The following is a 13,360-nucleotide window of genomic DNA, read 5'->3' as shown; positions in this document are numbered from 1 at the left end:
ATATAAAAGATTACAGAGCAACATATTCTTTTGTATTGCTCCTGGCTTAATATGACAAGAGCTTCAACACATAACGAAAATTGATAGAAATGATATAGGCTTGATTCAAACTTTAAAAATTAAAGTGAATAATGTCAACTGCTTATACTAAACGACCAACAGTTTAAGGCTGTAGTAAGATGAGTAATACCTTAACTGTTAGGCTTCGAAAATAAAACGACTAATTTTATCAACATTTCTTCAGGAAGCGATGAAGAGGTTGATTTTGCAGAAGCTGCTTCACCAGGTCCATTTCCTGCAGAAATTAAAACTTCAAATTTCTTTGGTTCAGGATCAAAATCAAGTTCAGACGATTTTGGAGAAATCTGTGCGTCAAATACGTTTAATGTTACTCCTACAAGAACCAGGATACCAGATATTTCATCTTCAGAGCAAAGTTCACAATTGTCACACACATCGAGCGATTCTCTTGACTTCAATCTACCGCCTGAAAAACATACTACCACAACTCCAAAACAAGATAAAAAAAATGTTGCTAAACCTGCGCAAGAAAAATATAAAGAAAAGTTAATGAAAGAAGTAGAAAACGAATTATCACATAACAAAATCAATGAAATGGTAATCAAATCCTTAAGGGAAGGACAGTACAAACAAAACATAGTCCCTATTGATGTCTGGGATTTCGGTGGACAAAAAGATTACTACATGACCCATCAACTCTTTATCACAAGCAGAGGGATATTTGTTGTAGTTTTTAATGGGAGCCTTGATCTCTATAAACATATGCCCGATTTATCATTTTTGCCGGGACATTTTGGCGAATCAAATATCGCAGGTGAGATAATATTTTAAGGAAAATAAGACTCATATGAATGAAAATGTTTTAATATCAATTTATTTGTGAAAATAACATTATCAGCAATTTGTTATGATTTGCATTTGGAAATGCATATATATTTGAATATGTATGTATAAGTTATATCTCAAATTCTGAAGTAGGCCTAGCCTTCTAGTGTTTTCTTTTATGTTGACTAGTTTCTAGCTCTAATTTTATTCATATTCTTGAATAAGATGTTTATGATAAAATCAAATGTTAAACAATCGTTAATCCATGGATTGTATTAGTCTAATTTGTTTAAAAAATTTTTAAAAGAAAAACGCGCGTAGTAATTTAAGTTTTAAGTCTACTTTGGTCATTTGTTTTACAGCAACTTGGTATTAATCAATGCTGGTTGATGTTTTTGCTGTAAAAATACAAATATTTATCGGGGGAAAAAAACAATACAGAAAACAATTACTCTCTAGTGGCATTTATTGATAAATAACGCCTGGAAGGAAACGATTCTATTCTCTATTCTACCATATAGTGACCGCCTTCAACAAATTGAAGATTATGTCACAGGAGGAAACTTACAACAAGACAAAGATTGAAAAAATGTACATTTTTTTTTAAAATATTGAAAATTTAAAAATATAAAATGTTTTGTATGATAAAGTAAGATGTTGTAATTGAGTTAATATTGATGCTTTGAAATTGAAGATTTGAAAGAGTCTACTGAAGTGCAATTTACAATGTTGTCCGGTAGTTTATTCCAGTCGGTGATAGTTCTTGGAAAATATGATTCTTTTCTGTACTGTGTTTTGCAGGATGGAATTCATGATGAAAAATTCAAATAATTGAAACGAATTGAGGAATTCGCAAAATGATATATACCGTAAAATAATGTAACAAAATTTAATCGATTCCGAATGTTGTCAATTGACATACCTTATTTAAAAAAAATATGTACCCAAATATGTGATTATTGAGCTGTTTATGATTTTCTGTTTTAGTCTACCTTCTTCATTGGGTGAACTCTATCTTAACATACAGCAAACGCTCAGAGGATGGATTTCCAAGAATTGTTTTCGTTGCAACTCATAAAGACAAGATCAAAAAGGTATTCTAATATTTCTCAAATTCTTACTCGATTTGTCCTTTTCTTGACCATTGTTGTTTATTTTTATTTATTTCAACGTGTGGTTTGTTTTATCTCAGTTCTTCATTGGACAAAAATCATGACGTCAAATTTTCGCAAAAAGGCGACCATGCCCGATGACGTCAAATAGAAAATAACACATCTTTTTGATGGTCGTTCGAAAGGAAGTATTTAGATTGTCTTAAATCGTCTAAAAGCATTAGTAATACAGGTTCCATAAACAAATCTCGTGCAACACGATATATATCTACTCTCGAAAGTTGGATTCAAATATTAAAAACGCGTGGCGAGCCTCGCGTTTTAAAGGAGTAGGTTCGGTAAGGACCGAATAGACCACTTTCGAGTACATCCGTCACCGGCAAAAACTCGTCCATTATGCACGCCTTTATGACGTCATTTACCAGATAGAGGGGCTCGCCTGTATCCCTGCACTATTTACGTTCATCAAGCGTCTTAGTGATCGTCTTTGTGCAGGATAAACTAGAAATAATGGTTGCTCTGTAGGTACTTACTGACAATTCGCTAATGACAGCAGTGTTGATTGACAATTTTGAGAATTCAATTTGCCGAATTATTCGTACAATATAGAATTATAGTTTTCCAACCACTCGCTCAACATTGGAAGGGAAGTGACAACGCCCCTAAACGCACAAATGACGGTGATAAAGGCGCGTACAATTGACGAGTTTTTTCCGGTGACGGATGAACTCGAAAGTGGTCTATTGGCCTCAAATTTCAGGTTCATCTAACGAAAGTTTTTGGCCACTTGTTAAACACTTACGTGTCTACTTCAATTGATTCAATTAGTTTATGTAAAAGATTTTAATTAATTTAGTCAAAAAAAACGCTCTGATTCAAGCTTAAATACGAAAAATCTATCAAATATGCCAAAAAAACGTCACTTTTAAGATGGTGTTTATCAAAAATGAAAGTGGCCGCATCCGTGTTCATACTCAACCTTTATATATGTTTTGGATTATCATCAAATACAACTTCCATTTCAACTGTAAACTTGGTAAATTGTAACAGCAAATTTGAAATAAAGATATTTACTACGTTTAAAAAAAAAAAAAAAAAAAAAAAACCCAAAAAAATCCATTTCAATATTGTGAATGAACACGAATGCGGCCACTATTATATTGGACGGAAACCGTCTAAAAATTAACCAAAATGCTAAAATTTTGAAGATTTCAGTAATTTAGCATGACTTCATGATGCTGGTATGTGATATTTGTTCATTGTATTGTCAAAAACAGCCCATATTTATGTAGCAGAAACATTATACTTTCCAAAATGTAGCTTAAAGATTACATTTTTGCAATTTCGTAAAACTGCTATATTTTGGGGCCAAAAAGGGGTGTCATTGAACCTACTCCTTTGAAAATTTAACTGTCTCGAGTAAATAAATATCGTATCACACTCGATGCAGTGCAGTGCGTGAACTGGTGACAAAATATTACCTCCCCTTTAAACAGTGCGCTCTTCTGACTAGAGGTAATCGGTAAAGAACAGCGGAAAATGGTGTACATTGTTTACGAGCCTAAAATGAGCTAACAAAGACGAACTAAGACGTGTCAACGTAATGTGAATATGATAATGCACAAGGTAATTTATTAATTGTTAAGTTTATCACATCATCGTAAATTCATATGATAGGTAAATAAGTGAATTTTCGATTTTAAGTGTCGTCAGGGTTCAAACCTGTAATCATGCCATCCTTTCATTATTTTTTTTGATTTTCTCCCAATTTGTAAAGTTAATTATGCTGCTTGACATATATTTTTTTTGGGGAAAAAAATTTGACATGTAGTCAAATCTGGCAGTTTTTAATATTTGTTGCTATGTGAAATAAAGGCAGAAGTAAATTAAAGTAAAAGAAGGCGCGCTTTTTCAAATAGTAAACAGTTTAATTCAGATGCATAGTATTTTGTCAAATGATAAAGAATATCGTAGAAACTTGCTAGAAATTCATCTAATTTATAAAAGATATACAACATGACATACTGAAATCTGAAAAGGGGTAAAATTGCCATACCTTGAACAAATTCATTAAAAAAAGGGGGGGGGGGGGTAAAATGCTTCGAAATATAGATTTTATTTATTTGTTGTCGACAGCCAAAAGATGATTTGACATGCAACTAACTACTTTTTCAATTTCATTGTATAGTAAAATTGGCTTTTTTTTTTTGGGGGGGGGGGGGTCTCTGTTAATTGTGGTCTGATATTTTCAGATTCTCTTTGGATTGTCAAATAATATTATAATCATCTAATTGAATGTTCAAATTATTTTGCAGCGATGGTCTGTATGGAAGGAAGACTGTCATAAAACCCAACAGTTCCGGATGGCCCTTTAAATAATTGCTTAACATCAATAGCGATGTAAGATTCAAGTGTTTGATTTAACACAAGTTTAGCCAGTTTTCCTTGTAATTGTGGCAGAAAAACCACTAGACAGTGTCATGCATTGAAAGGATATCAAACGGATATTTTATGGAATGATTCTCGTACATATGACAATCATATGCATAGGAATATGGAGCTAGTGTCTTTCATGCAGCATTTTTTAATTTCCAATTTTAACTCCGAAAAGACAAGAGCATAGAAATGTATACCAATGAGAAACATTCTTTGTGAATAAAATCATTCCAAAACTTAAATGTGTCATTAGTGTTGCATTATTTATCAGTAGAGATAATCAGATTCCAGTAAGATTGCCCAACTGATGGTTTTTGTTTGTAATGATCTGTAATGTTTTGTAAATCTTAGTTGTTTTGACAAGCTGGGCTGTGCAGGTTGCCCGGCTGCCCCTTTCAGTGTGAGACAATATTTTGTTTATGATAAACAAAATCACTGATTCAAGACAGGAGCGGACCCATTTTAGGCAGTTAGTGCGAATCCTTTAGGTTTAAATCATTACATGCAATACGGGGGAGGGGGACGATTTTTTTACCGAGTCAAACCTTTTTCCTAATAACAATACATTGAGATTTAATATATACTTTGCTATATGTAGTGTTTATATTAAAGTATTGCCAACAATATTCATTGCATTTGGGATGGTAATATTGTTTAAGGTTCATGTGGACCCTATGGCTAAAATGGCCGTATTTTCACCTCAAAATTTTCTCTGAGTACAGGCAAACGTGTGCATCTGGAAAAGTTTTAAGGCATAGCATGCCCTAGATAAATAGAATTCAAATGCATTGTATGATTTAGAAAATTCACAACTTAACTGGATTTTGCCGTACACTTTTTTTCATCTCTGCAGAAGATGATTAAATTAACAAACAGTTGAGTTTACCTTGATATGGTCCACTCAGGTACACAGTTTAAATAACCAATTATTGTCAGGTATCTATTGTCCATCTAATGTCCATGTCAATTAAAAATGCTCACTTTAATTTTTACCTGTGGGGAAGTTCTCAAACCTGTTTCCCAACGTAGTTTATTTTGGCACATTCTGGAGGAATGAAAAAAAGTGCACGGCAAAATCCTGGTAAGTTTTTATTTTTCTAAAACATAAAATATACTTAAAATTCATTTATCTAGGGCATGCTATGCCTGAACTTTTTTACAGACGCGCAGGTTTGTCTGTACTCAGACTAAATTTTGAGTATTGAGGTGAAAATACGGCCATTTTAGCCATAGGGTCCACATGAACCTTAAGGTTCATCATAACCTTTTGGCTAAAATGGCCGTATTCACACCCCAAATTTTACTCCGAGTACAGACTAACCTATACACCTGCTACAGTTTTATGGGATGGCAGGGACTAGATATATAAATTTTAAATGCATTTTATGTTTCAAAAAATTATAAACTTTTCTAGATTTTGATATCCATTTTTTTTCGTTCCTGCAGAAGGTTAAAAAATTAACTAAGTAGTGAAAACGATTGAGAAGCTCCCATCATATAATCAATATTGTGAGTAGTATTGATTTAAATGGACAATAGATGCACAATAGACACCTGTAAACAATAGGTGATTTAACAGGTTTAAACTGTGTAACAGAGTGGACCGTATCAAATGAAACTCGGGTGTTTGTTTATTTTGCTATCTTTTGCAGACTGAAAAAAACTGGACATAAAAATCCAATTAAGTTTTTAATTTTCTGAAACGTAGACCTCGTATAACTTTTATATATCTAGTTCCTGCCATGCCTTAAAACTTTCCTGGATGTACCAGTTTGTCTGTACTCATAGTAATTTTTGAGGTGTAAACACGGCCATATTTTTCAATTCCTTATGATGAACCTTAAGAAAAACCCTTACCCCCTGTACATCATAAAAGTTCATAATCTTCTGTAACACACGTGCATGGTTAATTCGGATCACATATTTTCTATTCCGATATTATAAGAATTCAAAGGTTCATATATCATTTACAATATCATTCAAAAAATTTCTGGGATTTTTTTTTTACTCTCAACGTTGAACCTAGAGGTTACATTGTAGTAAAAAAAATCCAATAAAAACGTTGAATGTAAATGATATGCACCTTTAAAACTTATATTGTAGGACTCATGTTGTTCAAACATAATGTGTTGATCAATTATGTTATGATGATTTTGATAAACTTCACATTAGGTAATCTTTCACGTATATTGATTACATTATATCGAGTTGTCCCAAAGATATACTTGTCGGTGTGCTCGATCATACGAATTTACCGACATTCATATAGACAAAATGACACAACTTTGAAAAATTCTTGTGACGAAACTACATTTCGGAACACGTTAAAAATTGGATACCTAGAAAGCTACATTATTAAGGTTTGATATATATTTTTTTCAAAAACAAAGAAAAATATGCAGTCAAATCTGGCGGTTTTTTTATACACCCCTATGTTGAACAATAGGTTGTTCAATTAACAGCATGTTTGGCAATTAAAAAATCATATATTAACAAATTTAGCTTTAACATATACTTTATTTATAGTGGTTGTATAAAAGTTATATAATGGTTTTGTGTTTAAGGTTCATCATAAGGAATTGAAAAATATGGCCGTGTTTACACCTCAAAAATTACTATGAGTACAGACAAACTGGTACATTTATGAAAGTTTTAAGGCATGGCAGGAACTAGATATATAAAAGTTATATGAAGTCTACGTTTCAGAAAATGAAAAACTTACCTGCATTTTGATGTGCATTTTTTTCCAGTCTGCAGAAGATAGCAAAATAAACAAACACTCGAGTTTCATTTGATACGGTCCACTCTGTTACACAGTTTAAACCTGTTAAATCACCTATTGTTTACAAGTGTCTATTGTCCATCTATTGTCCATTTAAATCAATACTACTCACAACATTGATTATATGAGGGGAGCTTCTCAATCGTTTTCACTACTTAGTTAATTTTTGCACCTTCTGCAGGAACGAAAAAAAATGGATAACAAAATCTAGAAAAGTTAATAATTTTCTGAAACATAAAATGCATTTAAAATTTATATATCTAGTTCCTGCCATCCCTTAAAACTGTTGCAGGTGTATAGGTTAGTCTGTACTCAGAGTAAAATTTTGGGTGTAAATACGGCCATTTTAGCCAAAAGGTTATGATGAACCTTAAAGAGATATTCATCCCTATGCATATCGGGTTTTATGCGTAAATTGTCTCTCCTGTTTTTATACCTTTTCTGTCTCTTTCCTAAGAAGAATGACTTTTCTATTGTTCTAGTGTCACTGGAAATCCCATTGTTAAGATCCGACTAAATACCTATTTCCCAATATGGTCAGGTAAAATTGCTACATCTTAGCCAAAAGCTCAGGGGATAATAAACTACAAAAGGATTCCTAATGTGCTCTACTTCCTATGTGCAACTTCAAAACTTTTGGGTTTTTCTGGTCATACTATTTGTAATCAAGAATGAAAAGTATGAAAAAACTGTCCAATAAGTTATTAATAATATAGTAACCAGCTGGATGATAACAATGGCACGTATTTCAGCATTTATTGGATAGCACACAAATCCAGGGTGCTCGCATAAGGCAGCTCAGCTGCCTAAAAATCTTCTCCCTTGAAACTGCTGTATCAATTTCCGCCAAACTTAGGCTAAATGAGTTTCAGAGTATCTAGTATAAATTTTATATTTTATTTCCTTGTATGTCAAGAAAAATAGCTCCTATGGCTAAAAAAGAACATAGGAGAAAATGATTTTTTTTTTGCTTTTGAAGAAAGTAGGACGATTCAAAGAACATTTAAATAAATTGAAAAGCCAAAATAATCATTGATGAGAGATTTAACCAAAAAGATTAAGGTGAGCGATTCAGGCTCTTGAGAGCCTCTTGTCTTGGATTGGTGACTGTTCGAAAAAAAAGAGATCTTTTGTCATGTGAATATCTTATTCATTATGATTAATTGGGAAACTGTTTAGTTTGTGGATTCCTTGCATTGTCTACATGTCCGTCAGATAGGGTCCACCTGACCTTGGCTTCATTTCGGGGATCAATGATCAAGGTCAACTGTCAAATGCGTATCTCAGCTACTATAAGCATTCGGTCAACTATATTTCGGTGTATAGACTGATTGTCAGCTGAACATGTCGTATTCGAAGGTTTCTTGTCTTTGAGTTTTAATTCATGGTTCATTTAACAATGTTAAAATGCCCCATTTATGGGCATTATGTTTTCTCATCTGTGCGTCCGTTAGTCCGTTTGTACGACCGTCGTCAACATGTCGGGCAATGACTATAAAAAGCTGTAAACAATTTGCATTACACTTTGAAGAAGTGTTTAAATCTAAAGACGTGACCTCCTTTTTGTTTTTTACAAAATTTAATTTCATAATCAAAAAAGGAGATTTTTCAGTTTTCGTACAATAAATAAAAAAATGATTCAGCAGTTTTCATGATGAATCTTTGGCGAATTGTTTATATCTATTGGTGCAAGTTCCCTTTTCATTTTTATAAATTTTTATTAGCTCACCTGGCCAAAAGGCCAAGTGAGCTTTTCTCATCACTTGGCTGGCGTCCGTCGTCGTTAACTTTTACAAAAATCTTCTCCTCTGAAACTACTGAACCAATTCAAACCAAACTTCATCTGATTGATTCCAAGGGTAAAGATCTACCTGCCCTGAAATTTTAAGATGAATCAGACAACCCATTGTTGGGTTGCTGCCCCTAAATAGGTAATTGTAAGGAAATTTTGCTGTTTTGGGTTATTATCTTGAATTCTATTATAGATGGATATAAACTGTAAACAGCAATAATGTTCAGCAAAGTAAGCTAAGTAAGATTTACAAATAAGTCAACATGATCTAAATGGTCAGTTGACCTCTTTAGGAGTTATTGCCCTTTATAGTCAATTTTTAGCCATTTTTTTTTATAAATCTCAATGATCTTTTACAAAAATCTTCTCCTCTGAAACTACTGAACCAATTCGAACCAAACTTCATCTGATTGATTCCTAGGGTATCTAAAATAAAGTTTGTGTTTTAATTCCCATTTAATCAAAATACATGGCCGCCATGGCTAAAAATAGAACATAGGGGTAAAATGCAGTTTTTGGCCTAAAACTCAAAAACCAAAGCATTTAGAGCAAATCTGACTGGGGTTAATTTGTTTATCAGGTCAAGATCTATCTGCCCTTAAATTTTCAGATGAATCAGACAACCCATTGTTGGGTTGATGCCCCTAAATTGGTAATTTTAAGGAAATTTAACTGTTTTTGGTTATTATCTTGAATATTATTATAGATAAATATAAACTGTAAACAGCAATAATGTTCAGCAAAATAAGATTTACAAATAAGTCAACATGACCAAAATGGTCGTTTGACCCCTTTAGGAGTTATTGCCCTTTATAGTAAATTTTTAACCATTTTTTGTAAATCTCCATAATCTTTTACAAAAATCTTCTCTGAAACTACCGAGCCAAATTAATCCAAACTTGGCCACAATCATCATTGATGTATCTAGTTTAAAAATTGTGTTTTTTGACACGGCCAACCAACCAAGATGGCCTCCACGGCTAAAAATAGAACATAGAGGTTAAATGCAGTTTTTGGTTATAACTCAAAAACCAAAGCAATTAGAGCAAATCTGACAAGGGTAAAATTGTTTATTAGGTCAAGATCTATCTGCCCTGAAATTTTAAGATGAATGGGACAACCCGTTGTTGGGTTGCTGCCCGTGAATTGGTAATTTTATGGAAATTTTGCTGTTTTTGGTTATTATCTTGAATTCTGTTATAGATGAATACAAACTGTAAACAGTAATAATGTTCAGCAAAGTAAGATTTACAAATAAGTCAACAGAACCGAAATGGTCAGTTGACCCCTTTAGGAGTTATTGCCCTTTATAGTCAATTTTTAACCATTTTTCGTAAATCTAAGTTAACTTTTACAAAAATCTTCTCCTCTGAAACTACTGGGCCAAATTTTACCAAACATAGCCAGAATCATTATTAGGCTATCTAGTTTGAAAATTGTGTTTTGTGACCGGACAAACCAACCAAAATGGCCGCTACGGCTAAAAATAGAACATAGGGGTTAAACGCAGTTTTTTGGCTTATAACGCAAAAACCAAAGCATTTAGAGCAAATCTGACATGGAGTAAAATTGTTTATCTTGTCAAGATCTATCTGCCCTGACATTTTTAGATGAATTGGACAACTCGTTGTTAGGTTGCTGCCCCTAAATTGGTAATTTTAAGGAAATTTTGATGTTTTGGGTTATTATCTTGAATATTATTATAGATAGAGATAAACTGTAAACAGCAATAATGTACAGCAATTAAAGACTCAAAAATAAGTCAAAATGACCAAAATGGTCAATTGACCCCCTAGAAGTTATTGTCCTTTATAATAAATTTTCATTAAATTTGTAAATTTTTACTAACATTTTCCACTGAAACTACACGGACAAGTTCATTATAGATAGAGATAATTGTAAGCAGCAAGAATGTTCAGTAAAGTAAGATGTACAAACACATCACAATCACCTAAACACAATTTTGTCATGAACTGTCTGCTTCCTTTGTTTAATTCACATATACCAAGGTGAGCGACACAGGCTCTTTAGAGCCTCTAGTTTTTCATTCCGAGTTACGGAATATTATTCATAAAAAAATGGTGATTTTTCAGTTTTCAATATTGTTTTATGCTTTTTTAGAGCTATTTACTGATATTTTGTATTGAATTTGAAAAATGATTCAAGATACAGAATAAGAAAGTTACAGGGTACGTATTGTAGGGATCATTACTAATGGATTAGGGAATCACAGATCCTTCAAGATTGTTTGTTTTTAAGTGATTTTTTTTTTGTGAATTGAAACTGGAAAAAAATTGTTGTTTTATTGTTTTTGAAACTCTGTAAAAATCATTTGCAACATGCATGGCAATGATATAAATCTAAATATGAGAAATACATTTTGAAGAAGATCATAGGCAACATAGCCAGTTCTTTTTTGTGATACACAATTGATTATGCCAAATTTGGTAAAAATAATGATCTTGATAATTCATAATAATTTAATTTTGGATGTAACGCGTCTTCTGATTGGCTGACGTTATTTTGTTATGAGCCCATAGACATAATTTAGTCATGTGACCGTGACGTCATCAACGCTTTTTCATGGTTTTCTACGGTTTAAATGGAATTTGGAATTAAATTATAGGAAATGACTGTAATATTTTTTTCTGTTTATTCGAAATGACATAAAAAATTTGGCGCAAACTGTTAAATAACCCGCTACGCGCCTTATTCAGTTTGCACCAATTTTTTTATGTTATTTCTTCATAGACAGAAAAAATATTACAGTCATTCCTTAAATAAAATTAAAATCTCCATTAGGCACTCTTTGCATATCAATCAGATCAACTTGACGTGGATTTTGACATATTGATAGTGTCGCATTAGAAGCACAGAACACATATCCTTACAAAGCACCTGGTCCTAATTTGCAAACAGACATTCACAGAAAACCAGTTTATCCGCAGCACATAATGCAAGTGCTTGTTCCAAGTCCTTGGACGGGTCCTGGAAAGAGACCTGGTAGGAGCCTAGGTTTGACAAAGCAAGGAGTGCACATGAATCCACTAACCCACACACCCCTTTACTACAGCCCAAGCCCTTTGAACAGGACTGTTAAAAAACTTGTATAGGTTGAATTATTTGAAGTACAACAGATATGATAACTATTACTTATCATGAGAAAAGATTGTAATTTAGTAGTTTTATTTGAAACAATTTTATTTTTTTATTATTGTGTTCAGCTGTTCCCTTGGTATTTAGACTCTGTCACATTTTAATTATACAATTTGAACAACTCACCTGTTCTTTCTCATCAAGCATTTTCTAAAAACATGTTTAAGACAGTTTTAAGGGACATTAGTTGTCAAACTTACGTTCATCGGTTTGACTCATATTTGGTTTTGAATATACTAAAACATATATCCAAATTTCTAAACGTTAAAATAAAAAGTAAACAATTTATAATCGCAATAATATGTATCAAATTCCGTGTGCATATTTGTCTAAACATCAAGTAAATTAATTATCTAGATGACCTCCGAAGACTGCCAACGTTAATATACTAGTAACCAGATACTAACAAACATATGAATATAAACACATAGCACCCACTTGCAATATGATTTTTCTAGGTATGTTTGATTTCAAATTGTAGGTCAAAAAGTATGCTTATCGTCGTTTTTATCTGTACATGTATAAGAATGATCTTATTTGTGGATCGAACCAGTCAACCAAGTGGTTCCTTTTGTTTTACTTATAATGTTTACATTCTATTCTTTTTAAAGGGGCACTAGCTAAAAGATATATAAATAAATCTAAAGTTTGATTTTTTTGTTCAATCAATAATGAAAGTGAAGTAGTGAAAAAAAAATCGCTTTTTGCAGCCAAAAAGGTTCAATTTTGTCAAATTACGCCAAAAAACATTGCTAATTAGGTTTTCGCTTGCAAGCGAATGAGTCGACCTCTTTAAATCCGTATTCATGTGAACTTCAATTTAACCCCTAGCTAGAGATTGACAAAGCATGCATTGTACGTGTACTGGTTATTTAAAGAAAAAGAATGTCAATGAAAGTGAAAGTACGGTATATCATTTGATTACTAATTCGATGCACATAAAGTCATTCTTATACGGTTAAAAGCAATGAGATACATATATTTTTAATCTATAAAATAAAATCAAACAGACATATTTTGTTTATATAGATTAGACCGTTGGTTTTCCCGTTTGAATGGTTTTACACTAGTAATTTTGGGGCCCTTTATAGCTTGTTGTTCGGTGTGAGCCAAGGCTCCGTGTTGAAGGCCGTACTTTAACCTATAATGATTTAATTTTTAAATTGTTATTTGGATGGAGAGTTGTCTCATTGGCACTCACACCACATCTTCCTATATCTATAAAAGTCAAATTGC

At 32.6% G+C, this 13,360-nt stretch overlaps 1 protein-coding gene across 1 annotated transcript in view; it reads left to right on the top strand.

The window, feature by feature from the left end:
• LOC134700137 (uncharacterized) overlaps positions 1-13,360 on the top strand; it is a 93,781-nt gene that overhangs the window by 38,057 nt on the left and 42,364 nt on the right. The window contains exons 3-4 of the mRNA XM_063561536.1: positions 245-835; positions 1,834-1,940. Of these exons, the coding sequence (XP_063417606.1) occupies positions 245-835; positions 1,834-1,940 (698 nt within the window). The remainder of the gene's footprint in view (positions 1-244; positions 836-1,833; positions 1,941-13,360) is intronic.

This window comes from Mytilus trossulus, chromosome 1 (assembly GCF_036588685.1).
Source record: "Mytilus trossulus isolate FHL-02 chromosome 1, PNRI_Mtr1.1.1.hap1, whole genome shotgun sequence".
Taxonomy (NCBI): Eukaryota; Metazoa; Mollusca; class Bivalvia; order Mytilida; family Mytilidae; genus Mytilus; species Mytilus trossulus.
The sequence above is the reverse complement of the archived record's forward strand: the minus strand, read 5'-3'. Positions and strand labels throughout refer to the sequence as shown.